The sequence below is a fragment of the Varroa destructor genome, unplaced genomic scaffold, assembly GCF_002443255.2.
Source record: "Varroa destructor unplaced genomic scaffold, Vdes_3.0 BEIS01000002.1, whole genome shotgun sequence".
In the NCBI taxonomy this organism is placed as follows: Eukaryota; Metazoa; Arthropoda; class Arachnida; order Mesostigmata; family Varroidae; genus Varroa; species Varroa destructor.
Window position 1 is genome coordinate 26,772,580 of NW_019211455.1, and position 13,170 is coordinate 26,785,749.

At 39.2% G+C, this 13,170-nt stretch overlaps 1 protein-coding gene and 1 long non-coding RNA gene across 6 annotated transcripts; one reads left to right on the top strand and one right to left on the bottom strand.

Moving 5' to 3' along the window:
* Nucleotides 1-901: 901 nt before the first annotated feature.
* On the bottom strand, nucleotides 902-12,362 carry LOC111245273 (baculoviral IAP repeat-containing protein 7-B-like). Of its 5 annotated transcripts, XM_022793421.2 has the most exons (4): nucleotides 12,257-12,362; nucleotides 4,783-4,854; nucleotides 2,073-3,045; nucleotides 902-1,889 (listed from the first exon to the last, which is right to left on the bottom strand). In XM_022793421.2, exons 1-4 carry the CDS (start codon nucleotides 12,338-12,340, stop codon nucleotides 1,717-1,719), a joined length of 1,302 nt encoding a protein of 433 aa, XP_022649156.1. In that variant the 5' UTR covers nucleotides 12,341-12,362; the 3' UTR covers nucleotides 902-1,716. The 5 variants fall into 5 exon arrangements, with proteins under 5 accessions (XP_022649156.1, XP_022649153.1, XP_022649154.1 ...); XM_022793418.2 differs by having other exon boundaries at nucleotides 902-3,045; nucleotides 12,257-12,355; XM_022793419.2 differs by lacking the exon at nucleotides 12,257-12,362 and adding an exon at nucleotides 7,014-7,215 and having other exon boundaries at nucleotides 902-3,045.
* Nucleotides 7,385-8,265, top strand: LOC147757606 (uncharacterized). The gene is made up of 2 exons (XR_015321362.1): nucleotides 7,385-7,538; nucleotides 7,800-8,265. It is a non-coding gene; the product is annotated as an uncharacterized LOC147757606 (long non-coding RNA).
* Nucleotides 12,363-13,170: the final 808 nt, after the last annotated feature.

The following is a 13,170-nucleotide window of genomic DNA, read 5'->3' on the forward strand; positions in this document are numbered from 1 at the left end:
TCTGGTGTTGTATTCACTTAAATATATGTGAATTGGTGCTGATATAACAGAACAAAGTAGTTGACCACAATTTTTTTTACCTTTTATGAATATGTCAATTTCTGCTTTTTAAGTCTTATTTGCTTTCCTTAATACAATTCGTGAGGGTTTTCTCAGTGCAGCGGCTACCCCCCGTTCGATATATTTTTCCAACGCTACGAGCAACGGTACTTGAGCTACATAGAGGAGTTACTGAACGCCGGGTAGACGCAACGTAAAATAATGCTTACTAGATGTGAAGATAGAAATCGCTAGGGGATACAGTCCTAGCGGAAAATTCAGCAGTCAATTGCATAAAAATTCATCAACGCGTTTTGTACACGACGGTTGTACTCTAAAAATCAGGTGTCCAGCTGTTTTAGGTTATCTTTGCGGGTCCGGGATATTTTTAGCTAGAGGGAAGATTGTGTAAATGTGAAGGTCTCCATAAGATTTCTTTTTAAGGTGGATATCGAAAAATTTATGTATATTGATTCCAATCGCTTCTTCATCGTGAAATTAATTTTACATGCAGATAGCATATGTAGATATAAATGATGCATATTACGTCTTTATTTATAGATTTAGTAACGTGCATATAATAAGTACTTCAATGAAGTATTATCGCTTTATTATCACTTAGAAAAAGAGAACTCTGATACAATCCTCAACCTTATCAGACACTAATTATTATAGTTATTATTATTAATTAGTATTATAACTACATGCCGTATTCCCTGTACGAGTGATAAATATCTGTGGACCTTGCATGCAACGCAGCCTTTAACTTACACGGCGACAAAAGCGAAATATTTATAATAATATCTTATACTTAAGGTTGGATTTTTTAGCATAAAACACTGATATAATTAAAAAACATTGATGTACTGAAACGTATTTTATTTCACGTTCGATATTTCGCGTTTGATTCCAAGAGTCGTATAAATAGACATGACAACTTCCAAAACAACAACAACAACAGGAACCTCAACAACAACAATAACAATAACTACGTGAAGATAACAACAGTAAGGTCAAGGTTGATATAAGGTTTATGGATATTATACTTTGTGCAACATACTCGCGGGAAATCGCAGCACCCTCGAAACTTTTCGTTTACCCATACAGTGATTCCTATGAAGGCTGCCATTTGTACTTAGCAATTTTAAGATGAAACGTAAAAATGACTGAATTATCCGAGTAATTATTATCGGAACCTACCATATTTGCAGACAGATCATAAGTGGTCTCACAGTTTTTTTTAGGGCTTCTCCTTAATTGGGTTTGCGAGCTTTTAGATGTAGCTTGGCTTCCTTATGTGTCAGACAGCGTCAAAATGTATCAGGTATAACAAACAGTACCAATGTTTGCTGTACTTAGTGCTCTTGTCACTCTTTTCCATATATCCTTTTCCTTTTTTCAAATATCCTATACGATGTTCTTCACAGATATGCAAGTTTGTTTTCTTTACGTTAAATGCTTTTCTATCTTCTTTGAAAAGAGACAATGTTTTGCCTTTTGCCACATTGTGCGCGCCTTTATGCGGAAAATTTGCTTAATCTAATTCTTTCGTTAAACTCTAGCTATGATACGGTTGTATAACTAAACCAATATGTTCTCTGTCCATTGATGAAAGCTGATACGATATTCCCAAACTGTGTACGCTAATTGTACATGATTTTACTTACTATCTGAATCTTAATTCGAAGTTGGTCTAAACAACTGTTCTATGTCTGTTCCGCACATCGGACAATGGGTCAATGTGGCGGCGCATGTGGCGCAAGTAACAAAATGATTACATGGTAACATTACGGTTTCCCTTTGTCGCACCAGGCAGACTTTGCAGGTCAAGGATTCCGTGTTTCTAGACCCTGGAGACGAAAATATTTTAATGTTAGAATTGTTTAAGGCTCTCGAACTACTCGTTGCTGATTGAGATAGGCCTTCTGGCGTATTGAAAATACTGCATGATCCCTCCTGGGGCGGGTTAAGCTTTGTCGACACCGATGGTGGTGCTGGAACCTCTCCATCTCTCGATTCAAGCTGAATCTTACCTTCGCGCAGAAAAGTTAAGGGGTTCTTCTCGCCAGGAGACTCTTGCAGACCTTCAATTTTTTGCTTTCTTCGAAGCCTGATTAGCTCACAGTTTGGCGAAAGCCTGGCGTGCTCTTCCCAAGGCACATCTGTTTCTTGCCAGCCTTGAAATCCAATTCCACAATGATAGCACTTAGTTGAATCACCTTCCTTCAAAAAAAACAGCCCAGTTTCAACAAGCGCTTCCGGGTCTACCAGCCCTCGCCAGGTGTCGAACGTGCTCATTCGCGCTTTCGGAGACGCCAGGTTGGGGTATTGGGGAGCTGAATGCGTTACAGCATTTGGAACAGCCTGACCATAAGGACCCGTACCACAAATGTCGTAACCGATTGCGTCTTGCGGTGGATCAACGACAAACGGACAGAACGGAGCTAAACGGCCATGTGTATCGAAAGGGTGCTCATTTGGTGACCATGATGATATTTTGATCCGGCAGAAAGCGCACTCCGGAACACCGTCTCCATTCGGGTCGACGTAAAAGCCTGTCTTGGCTAATAGGCTCTCATTGGGAATGCTCTGAGTCCATCTTCCGGCGAATGTTCGTAAGCGTTCATTTGCGGACGACCGCATTAACTGTCGCAGTTGCTCGGACTTTGCATAAGCACATTGCGGGCTTCTTCGCAAATGATCAGCGGTAATATCGCCACTGGTCGTACATGAATACGTACGAAACGTTATTGTAATACCGCATTTAAAGCATTTCAGAACGCATCCGTCAAGAAAGAAACCTGCACGGGCAATAGCTTGTATTCTCTCGTTTCCACGCGTTTCCTGGTCGAACACAGCCAGTCTTGTTTCGTAATCCCGATATTCGGGATAGGCCAACTCGGCCTCGATGCTGTTTGCGACTGAAGCCACCCTGCCTTTTACGGCAGCGCCACCGAGGACGTTCGTGATCCTGGCACTACTCCCAAGCTGAAGTCGACTCGATATCTGCAATAAAACATCAAAAGCAAATGGGAACAATGAGCAATAAACCTGTTTCGTGATTCAGTTGCACCTATCGTGTAGTATATGTCATTATATCAATAAATTAAAAGGAAAATTATTATCTTGCATTTTTTTAAATTCTTTCTACCGTGTATAGGATCTCGTCATTTTAAAGGTAAGTAAAAAATTGTCTATAGTTTAGTCTGGATTCGGGCCGAGATATTAAAAGTCTTGGAGCAGGATCAAATGGCTGTGTCATCGTACTGCTGGTAACCAAATATCTGTTAAAACGAATGCAGGTAACTGTCACTCGCTTCTTAACTTCTCAGATGTGACTACCCGTCACTTTCACGACCATCTGCTTATTATTATTATTACCTTGTAAATGGAGTTTCAACGAAAAGCGCATTATACAATTTAAATTTCACTGGTTGACTGGAACTTATCGTTCAATGGCGAGTTATTTGAAAAAATACAGAAAAACATCCGTAGTACTTCTTAGCTGAATGCTGATTTCCGCCAAATAGCCTTATTTATAATTTTTATTTCAGAGAATATTACAACTTTATCATATATTCACTTGATTTTTCCTCTTCTATTCAGCATACTCAACATTGTTTGTCTACCTTAATTCAATTGTGGCACTGACATAATAATATTTTTTGCAGCAATTTTTGCGTGATGTCGATCGACCATTATTGTTATTTTGAAATCTCGACTCAGACCTATCACTTACACAAATGCAAGCAGATAGCGAATGGTAGCCTACAACGAAATGCACGCATAAATCTGAACTAATGTTCGTGAATGAGTGAATAGAAACAGACAGATTTAGACGTGTACTAAATGGTGCTTCGTACGATTTTATTGTTTTTTTAGGATGAACATCATATATTCCGCATCAGTAATTCGAATGATAGTGAATTTATCTTTTAGGCGCCTCTGCTACTACTTTGAAGTAGGTTTTAACTATACCACGTCTGTGGGCATAGCTGGCTTGCGTCACAAGCCCAGCAACGGATCTCATGTGTTATTTCGCTAGCGATATTCAACTAACCTTAAGCAAAAATTGAAATTTTTTCATTAATTAACCACATTACTGTCACCAAATTGAACGTTAGCAATGCCACATAGCATAAATATCTCTAAAAACTGCGTTTCATTTGCGCCTGCTCACTCTGCGGCAATGACCGTATGTGTAGCATTCGTGCCAACAGATAAACTAACGACACGAACATCTCAGATTTGTAATCAATTCAAAAAAAACACCAGATATATGGCTAGGTTCCATCGGGTAAGCTAATAATGACTTGACATTTAGATTCCCCACAAGAGGCGTAAACAGCTGTCTTATCAATATACTAATGCCATACGAACGTAGTACGGAAAAGTTAGTTAATTTGCGGTGTAACAGTGATTATATCAATTAGCACTTAATCACTATTACATTTGCAGTATCACTAAAGAACACGTCACCTTGATAGGACACGAATCTAGTACACCGAAATGTTAACTAGAATCACGGTGGAAGACAGTCTGCGATTTCTTTCGATATTTAAATGCCATACTAATACATTATGATCATCGATAAGGATATTCTACAAAATTGAATCGACGTATTCGAGTATATCCGGACGTATGTGTGTTACTACAGGTAGCATTTTTAGGGATTCGAGGAGAAGCAAGACACCGTTTATGTGTACAACCTTTTTCAACGAGCTGACCTGACTACTTCCTTACCTTGTCCGTATACGTGTGACGACCATGATGGGGCGAATTCGCGGAGAATCCAGAAAACCACTGGGATGTGTCCTGCGATTTCCCGACAAAAAACGTTGTTTTCATTGGTTTCAGCTATCTCACCAATACTTGCATTGTATATGTATTTTTTTATAGGTATTAACGAAGTTTAAATCTTTAAGGAATTATGCAATCAGTTCGACGTGACGACAAGAGCCCTATCAGAACCATATAAGTTCCATGAAAGTGCAACCCAAGAACTTTGCCCCCCGCATTTTTGCTATTAAACACATGTTGAGCATACTTGTTCGCCCAATTTTCATGAAGATCATGCATTTGATGATATATAAGCATGGACGATGCTGGTGGCTGCTTTGAAGACGCTGGCGCAGTTCTTTCCATGTCTTTTTACTAAATGAAGTTGCTACTGTTTACTTAAAAGTACCAAGATATTTAACAATATGCTTTACGGGAAAAGGCAAATTTCTATCTTTAGAATAAAACGAAATTTGGCCAGTTGGCTAGATTTTCCATGGACGTCTTCACAGGACTGATCAAGTGACCCAGTCAGCTTAGTCCAATTTCTTTGTCGTCTTTTGCCCGCCAAACAAGGAAACACATTTCTGGGCACACCAAATCGAACAGTTTCGGTCAGTCATTTGGTTGAAACCCAGTTGTCGTTGATTAGTTAGCTGCATTAAGGCGTCACATTAACTTGGCAGAACTTAGCCCTTAAACAGTACTTTATCAGTAATATTGTAAAATACAACGTAGTATTTAACGACTGAAAACTTCGATAGCAACTAATATTTGAGCAATTTTTAATCAATTCAGCAACTGTTAGTCTTAAGCTTAAGACGAAGAAGAAGAAGAAGAAGAAAAAAATGAAGGCGTATTGTTGAAAATATAAGTAATTTAATGGGGGGAAAGCGCAGCTTTTTGTTGAGATCGGAGTACTTTCGGAGCGCTAGTGGTCGATACCAAAGTCTCAATGTTCTTCAATTGTAAAATGGCCAGGCTACTATAAGGGTCTCTGATTCTACATCATCAACTCTATCAGGTATTCACAAGGACAACTTACAGCAGACGCGTAAGAGACGGTATCTAACATTCTAGCGTTTTCCTAAAAGAAAACTTGATGATCGCCAAACACAAACTAGTTACAAACTAGAATTGACCAAGTGGCCTTTGGGGCCTTCATTGAGCACAACGTAGCCAACGTTTGTAACTTCTAAAGAAAGGAAGCGATGGGTTCACAACTGACGATTCCACTTGTCGAGGTTCGACTAACTCGTCCAGACTCCCCACTTGTTTGCATGTGGAGTATTCAAACGACAGCCATTCTGTATTCGCGTGTAGTCTTTGTGTGGTACCATTCCCTCTCCCAAAGCGGTACGCTTACGCCTGATAGCTACGCTCACTTAAAAGCTTTCTGGGATTATTGTGTAGCATAATAGCTTCGCAAACGCTCAAATATAAGGAGGAAAAAATGAACTATAATTCAAGTAAACACAGTAAAAGCAGTCTATCCAGGAAGATTGATTGTTTTGATAATAGAATGTGTTCATTCCGAACAACATCAACAACGGACTGAGGGCGAGTGCTACGATCCACAGAGGATTGTCATATAAATATGCTTACTGATAACGACAACTTTGGACGTTTGGCCAAGATAACGATAGTGTAGTAGGGATAGATTTACGAAATCGAGATGTTGAGTAGTTTCGATCTATGCACTCGTCTGTTACAATGCATGTCTGTAGAAGCAAATAATTCATCTACTTTAAACCATAGTGCAGTGCCACTGTTTTCCTTCTCACGCTCATTGAGCCAGCTTGCTCGTTTTCTGGTCTTCCAGAAATTCTAGAAAATACAACTCTTTTTGTATGTAAAAGCATCATTGGGATGACTGGCTTCCTGGTTAAATTCCTCTGGCCGGTGTAATGGAGCTTATCTTTCTAAACCCAATAGTTTACACGCAGATGTCTTCAAGTGTAAATGGGTTATTGGGTCACATGTAGATATCCTTCCTTATATCTTTCCAACTGATTATCTTTGTAATGCTAATTTCCTTTAGCCTATTGCTTCTTTTCTTTGATCCATTATCATTATTATCGGATCGCGGTACAGTAAATCCGTAGGTTGTGCGAAAGATAAGTCATTAGTAATTTCGCGCAGCCTTAGTTTACTCACATTGATTAAATTACGATTTATCTTTAATAGTGGTATACCTCCTGGCGTCTTCCAAAAGGTAAATTGGCCATCCATCACCCACGAACATGTCCACCTTGTATTATAACTAAAAGTAAGCAAGCAGGGATAATAACCACATTACTGCCTAATACGGCCGATTGTAATAAAACCGGCCATCAAGTTGCATCCAGCCATTTTAATTCCTCTTTCGTAACGTACTAAGAATAGTTAGATGCCGATGTTAGTGATAGAGAATAGCTAACTGCATCTATTGTAAAGCACATATAATGACAGCCTTCCGTGGTGAGTGCATTGATCATGACTGCCTACCGCTGAGCGAGCAGATGATCACAGCGCGGCGGTACCACGGCCGCTAACCGGCGCCATTTGGTCCAGCTGCGATTTGCCTTCCCATCTACTATGAAAATGTATAGGCTTCAATGTAAGCTGTGTGGTCATTGGCTGCCAATGAAGGCTTGTCGCTGACGATGAACTGCGAGAGCTCAAGGATGCGGAGTGTCTACAAAAGCAACAGTCGTTGACTGGGTCTGCTCGTCACTAGTGTAATTACTATAAAATAACATTTTAGTTCACTATGAACCACTGTCTGAAAACTCGTTTGATTAAGAGACTTGTTCCGCCGAGTCTGCGCTATATGTCCCTATATATATAATATGAAGGTATTACATATTCATGTGTGACATGCGAAAGTTAACACTTTGCACTATAGAGGCGCGTAAGCAGCGATACTATTGAAGAAAATATTTCCAATATGGCTTTTTTTTTTCTTGTATTTATACTAGTTTCGATTACAAATTTAATAGGTAAAAATTGGCCTGCAACAGTGATCGGATGTTTCACGACAAGGATCCTTTCGTACGTGTGCCTCGGTTAGCGCGCCGAAGAAACACGCGGGACTAGAGCGTTACTGAAATATCCAGTATTTGGCCAACCTAGCAAAATTTGGAATAGCCATAAACGCAAGGAGCAGTCTGTTAAAGGCTTACACTTTTCCATCTCGCCTGTTACAAGTATCAAAGAAATTCAAATTAAAAACATAGAATGCTATATTTGTTTATATATAACGTGTATATATGTGGTCTTTTAATCGGCCAGTTCACAGGCATCAGACACATGACATATTAAAAAGTTGGCTTAAAGCAAATTGTAAAACATCTACGCATCCACAACTAAATAATAAATGACCACCAAAAATGGTAACAGGTGTTTGAATGCCGCTGGTTGATATATTCCTATTAGCAGCTTTATAAAAAAAATACAAACATTTTATATCCTAGTAGTTCTCATTTGTGAATGTTCAATTGCCGCATTTTCTTTTATGTCCACGGCTCTAGGTATCCATCTATTAATGGTCAGGCGCAGATCTAGATAAAAACAAATATCTAATGGAACAATTATCCTGTTCGACACTAGAGCTAGGCAGTTGATTTGATTTGAGGTCTACTAGTAAAAATATTAGTGAGTTGAACACATGGAAACTTACAATTAGCCTTGCATCAAGTTGCTTATAGTTTGTTTACTAACTTGCTAGCGAGCCAATTGGAAGTTACTGAGAGCAGAACGTATGGTTTGGGCAACAATAGCACGACCAATATGGCATTCTACCTGGAACTAAAGAGAACGCCATGTTCAGTAACACCCTATTCGATACTAGATCTAACTAACTAAATGTCCTGTCATCTCATATGCTCAAAGTAATGCACATATTTTATATCGGTATATAATTTCGCAGTTGTTAATTGTTCTAATTAGCGTGTAGAGATCCCTCGACTCTTAATTACCAACTGCTCCGTCTATCGTGCTCATTTAGATGGTCTGAAAGATGCCATTCCGGAATTTCGCAAAAGGAAATTTACAGAATTAAGAACAATGATACAAGTAGTGCCCGATCAGACGGATCCAACAAAGTCGATAATAGGTACCAAAAGCAGCGCTCTAGATATTTTGACAAGTTTTACCAGCCTGCATCGAAATGAAGGAGCATACGTAAATAAACCTAGATAAGTGCGGCCTGTACGAGAAAATTAATATAACTGAGTGAGCTATGTTTTTCTTTCTAAAAGTGATTTGGATTGCCCATTCCGAATACGGCATTTTAAGTTGAAGGATATATTTCACTGGGATTTCTAAAGTCTAGAAAGACTGCACACAAATTTTGGATAGAAGGTGGTTGTTCAATGAGCTGCACCTGGACCAAAAGTCGTCTATTGCTTTCGTAACTTCTTGCCATAGGCAGATAGATGCTTTTTTTCGTATTCGTTCTTTGTGTTTTCGCGTAACGTGCCCATTTTTGAATCCCAAGACAAAGCAATAAAAGAGCAACAAGGGTTTCTCAATAGCATTTGACCACACATAATCAAAAAATGGCCAGAGCGAACATGAGCATCCATTGCTTCCCGGACAACGCAATACATTCTTATAGTTGGATATCTACAAGTGCAATATGTTAATTAGATGAACTTGCGACCTGGAATAAAGTTTAGTTTTTAATACTTTTATAATAAGAGAACAGTCTTTAATGGTGTTGCCTGAAATGTTGTAAAGGCTTTGTACTTTTATGGAAAACCATAGATCATATATGCACTTATGCCCTGAGAGCAGGGTAGAACGCAATCATGTACGATATGGTCTTCCGAGTTGAAGTAGCGAATTGTAGTCTGTCCGTCGCCCTTTCCACCCCGCACGACGATGGCGTGGTGGATAGCAGGACAACTATTTACTGTTCATGCCCATTTCAACTGTAAATACGTCACCGTATCCTAGAACGCAAAAACACTTTAACTAACACTAGCTAGAATCAGCTCGCGACCATAGTTTGACCAGTGATTTGACGAGCATAGTTAAGGGTTAGGCCAAAGTAAATGCCTTGGATAATCACTGGCAGTGGAAACAGCCGCATGCAATGACACAATAGCTAGAGGGGCTTGATTGATACCAGCGTTAAACAACAAGAGTAATCATGTGCTTCATAGATCGTCTACCGATCTTTAGTGTTTTGATCGCTACTTGACATGGTGAATAAATGCGTCTGATTGACTGATATTTTATCAGTGTCCACATTGGCTTGCCAACGGCAGCGCTGCGTTGCTTTGTATTATACAGCGCAGTTAGATTGTACTTATTTAAAGCTAAAGCTAATCCCAGACCTCCTCCGTACATAGCCAGGCCTGTAGAGTCATCACCATGTAGACAGTTGCGTCTCACGATAAACAAGAGCCTAAGGTTTAAATTTAGGTGGTAGGCCTGGCCGTTGTCTGAAAGCAAAGCAAAGACTGTCGGACTCTATAAACATACATGATGCAAAGCTAATTATTGGAAACGTTTGCTTCGAACGAGAGTCTGAACAATAACGTTAGCTATTGAAGAGCTAGCAGAAGAATCATGTTGCTTGGCGTAACGTCTTCAGGCGCGCATCTTATTAGCCGGCATTAGCGTTCAAGACCCGAAATGTTTTATACGATTTGATTGACGAACCTGTTTGACTTAGAAATGCTGAAGATCTCACTAGCCAACCCAATTTCTAAAACAAATGCTGTTGAACGTTCTCCCTGAAACCTAAATCGAAAACCCGCATTTCGTATACTTCGAAAACGACTCAAAACCAGCTTCTATTCAAAGCAGAACGCATCTTTCCGTACCGAGAACTTTCCATCGGACACGAAACTATTGTTCGTGAGCTTTTGCGGTACACTACGCACAGAAAAAAAAACAACTTGCACTCATAAATATGCCATATGACACTTTATGGATAGACAGTGAATCATAATGAAATCTAAAACGATTACTCAGACAGTTAAGTCAATACTGGCTGAAATTCCACATACGTATTCATGCGAGACTGCCTATGACACATTTATCTGCCCGAGTCAAAACATCTTGTTAGTTAAAGCTTTATAATATATATATATATATATATATATATATATATATATATGAGTTCATTCAAGGAAAAAATGAAGATATTTATTAGAATTTCTATACAAATATCAATCCGGATATAAACGCATGTCGTTTCGTGCTGGGAGCCAGTCATATATAACAGATGCATAGCGACCGAAGCGCCACACGTAGAGGTCGACACAACTAATAACGTATTGCCAAGGTCTCAGACTAAAATTCTTTTTGTTCGAATTGAATATGTTATCATTATCTGGAATATTGAACAACGATCCAACGCATCAATATATGTGTTTGTCATTTGTCAGAGCTGAACGCTAAGCTGAGTAAACGAATGCAGTTTCGTCGCTGATTGTTGTCTTTTTTTTTCCATCATGTCAAAAGCGTGTATGCTAAAAGCATATAATTCGCGAGAGTCTTACACCGCAAGAAGTAAAACCACTGAAAAGCCTAAGATTTACTTACAAGTTATCGTTTCCATTGTGATTGCAAGCTTAAGAAACCGATCTAACAGAATTGGCAAATTTTCTATAAATATGATCAAATTTATTCGTGCAATAGTGTTTTTTTTTTTTTTTTTTTTTTTTCTTTAAATGCCTTTTACAGCGCAGAACAAATAGAAGCTCTATGCATATTTTTTCAGTTGAAGAGAGCTTAAGTTCGCGTAAGCTGCTAGATTAGGCTTAGGGACTACAAGGTCTGTTGTGGCTGACGCTGTTCCCAGGACACGCGCAGTTTTATACCGATCGCTTCTGTAGTTCCTTTTTAGGCACAGATTGTTTTGGTGGGCGATCATTTGGGATTATTTTCGAGAACTGTACTGGGAAAATAGAAGGTTTGCGCAATATATCGACCATTCTGATATCGTGGTAGTTCGAGACGCCTTGATTGTACCGGACCTCAGGTAATGTCTTCTTGTCCTTGAAGCCACCGCTATGTTTACTCATGCGAAAGATCCGGTGTCTGTTTGTAGATAACAAATGTAATCTATGTCTACGTAAACATTCAATGTATGGTAATACTCACATACTATTTATGTATACTAATTATTCAACAAAGTGTGTTTTTGTTGACACGCTGACAAGTTGGGCAATTTTGCTGAGTTGCGGCGCATTATGAAGTCCCACCAGTCAAGCTTCAAAGGTTCTCAGAAAGGTAGTAGTTCCTTCCTAAGACTCTAATGGTACATTTTAAAAATAAAATAGGACAAAGATCGACCATAAAATGCTTCCTGGTGTGCTCTAATACTAAAAGAGGTTACTTTTTATATCTATTTGGATGTCTGGTCGTCAGCTACACGCAAGCAACTGTAATGTTATTCTTATTATAGTTATGGTTCGCTGGCAGCTACACTGAAGCCTACCTGAGCCTTTTGCAGTCGAGAGGATCGTGAGCGCGCATTTGGGTAGTTGTAAGAACAACCGTCGTGGGCAAACTCTTTAATCATGTACGGGAAATGTACCGATATGCCTGCGGATATAGGAACTAAAGGGCGTCACGTTCGTCTGTAAAGGAGAAAAAACAGACCGCTCCGCGTTGCCTTGTTCCATACGTACAATGGCACAGTCACGAATGATAAGGATTCGTTATGGAAGGGCAGGCTCGAACCAGCTAAGGCTATTAAGAGTCGTTTTCGGGTTGTGTGTTCCATAGGCGACCATCCTCCTTTATAACTTGTTCCTCTGATTATACAAAATGATTCATAGTGCTGAACGTTACGATAATTTTTCGAAAAATTCGATGCGAATATAACAACTAAAACAAGAAAAGTTTAAATTGTTTCGTATTTCTTATTTTACCGGTGATGAACAATGGAAGATAGACAAATATTCAAGCAGCGTCGAACATTTACGTCGACGTGCAAAACACGACTAGTGGTTCAGTCATAGATTTAACCCTTTTTCTTGGTTTCAGCACTTTTCCAGAACTACCATTAAAATTTTTATTAGCGGTTATCTACTGCAACAAGTCCGATGTACTAAAAATCTTATAAAATAAATTACCGATACGTCATAATTATAAGATGGTCTTGTTCTAGACAGATGTCTTTCAAAGTAATTAGCGATGCAATAGCGGACCGCATATTCTCACTGATAAGGTGCGCTATATAATAATGAACTCTGGTGGCTTTTTGTATGCCTCCAAGAGCACAGGGGTAAGATTTGGCGGTGTGCCCTTAACACAAAATATCTGCAGTTATAGTAGCACAGATGGGTCGCCTCTAAGAAATTTTCACTATTACAAATAATTGACTTGAGGTAGAATTACCCTGTGATA

Coding starts and splice junctions, on each gene's coding strand:
- LOC111245273 (XM_022793418.2), bottom strand. CDS start 12,340: ATGATTAAAGAGTTTGCCCACGACGGTTGTTCTTACAACTACCCAAAT. Junction 4,855..12,256: donor CTCGACTGCAAAAGGCTCAG/GTAGGCTTCAGT, acceptor GGGAAATCGCAG/GACACATCCCAGTGGTTTTC. Junction 3,046..4,782: donor GTCACACGTATACGGACAAG/GTAAGGAAGTAG, acceptor GTTTTATTGCAG/ATATCGAGTCGACTTCAGCT.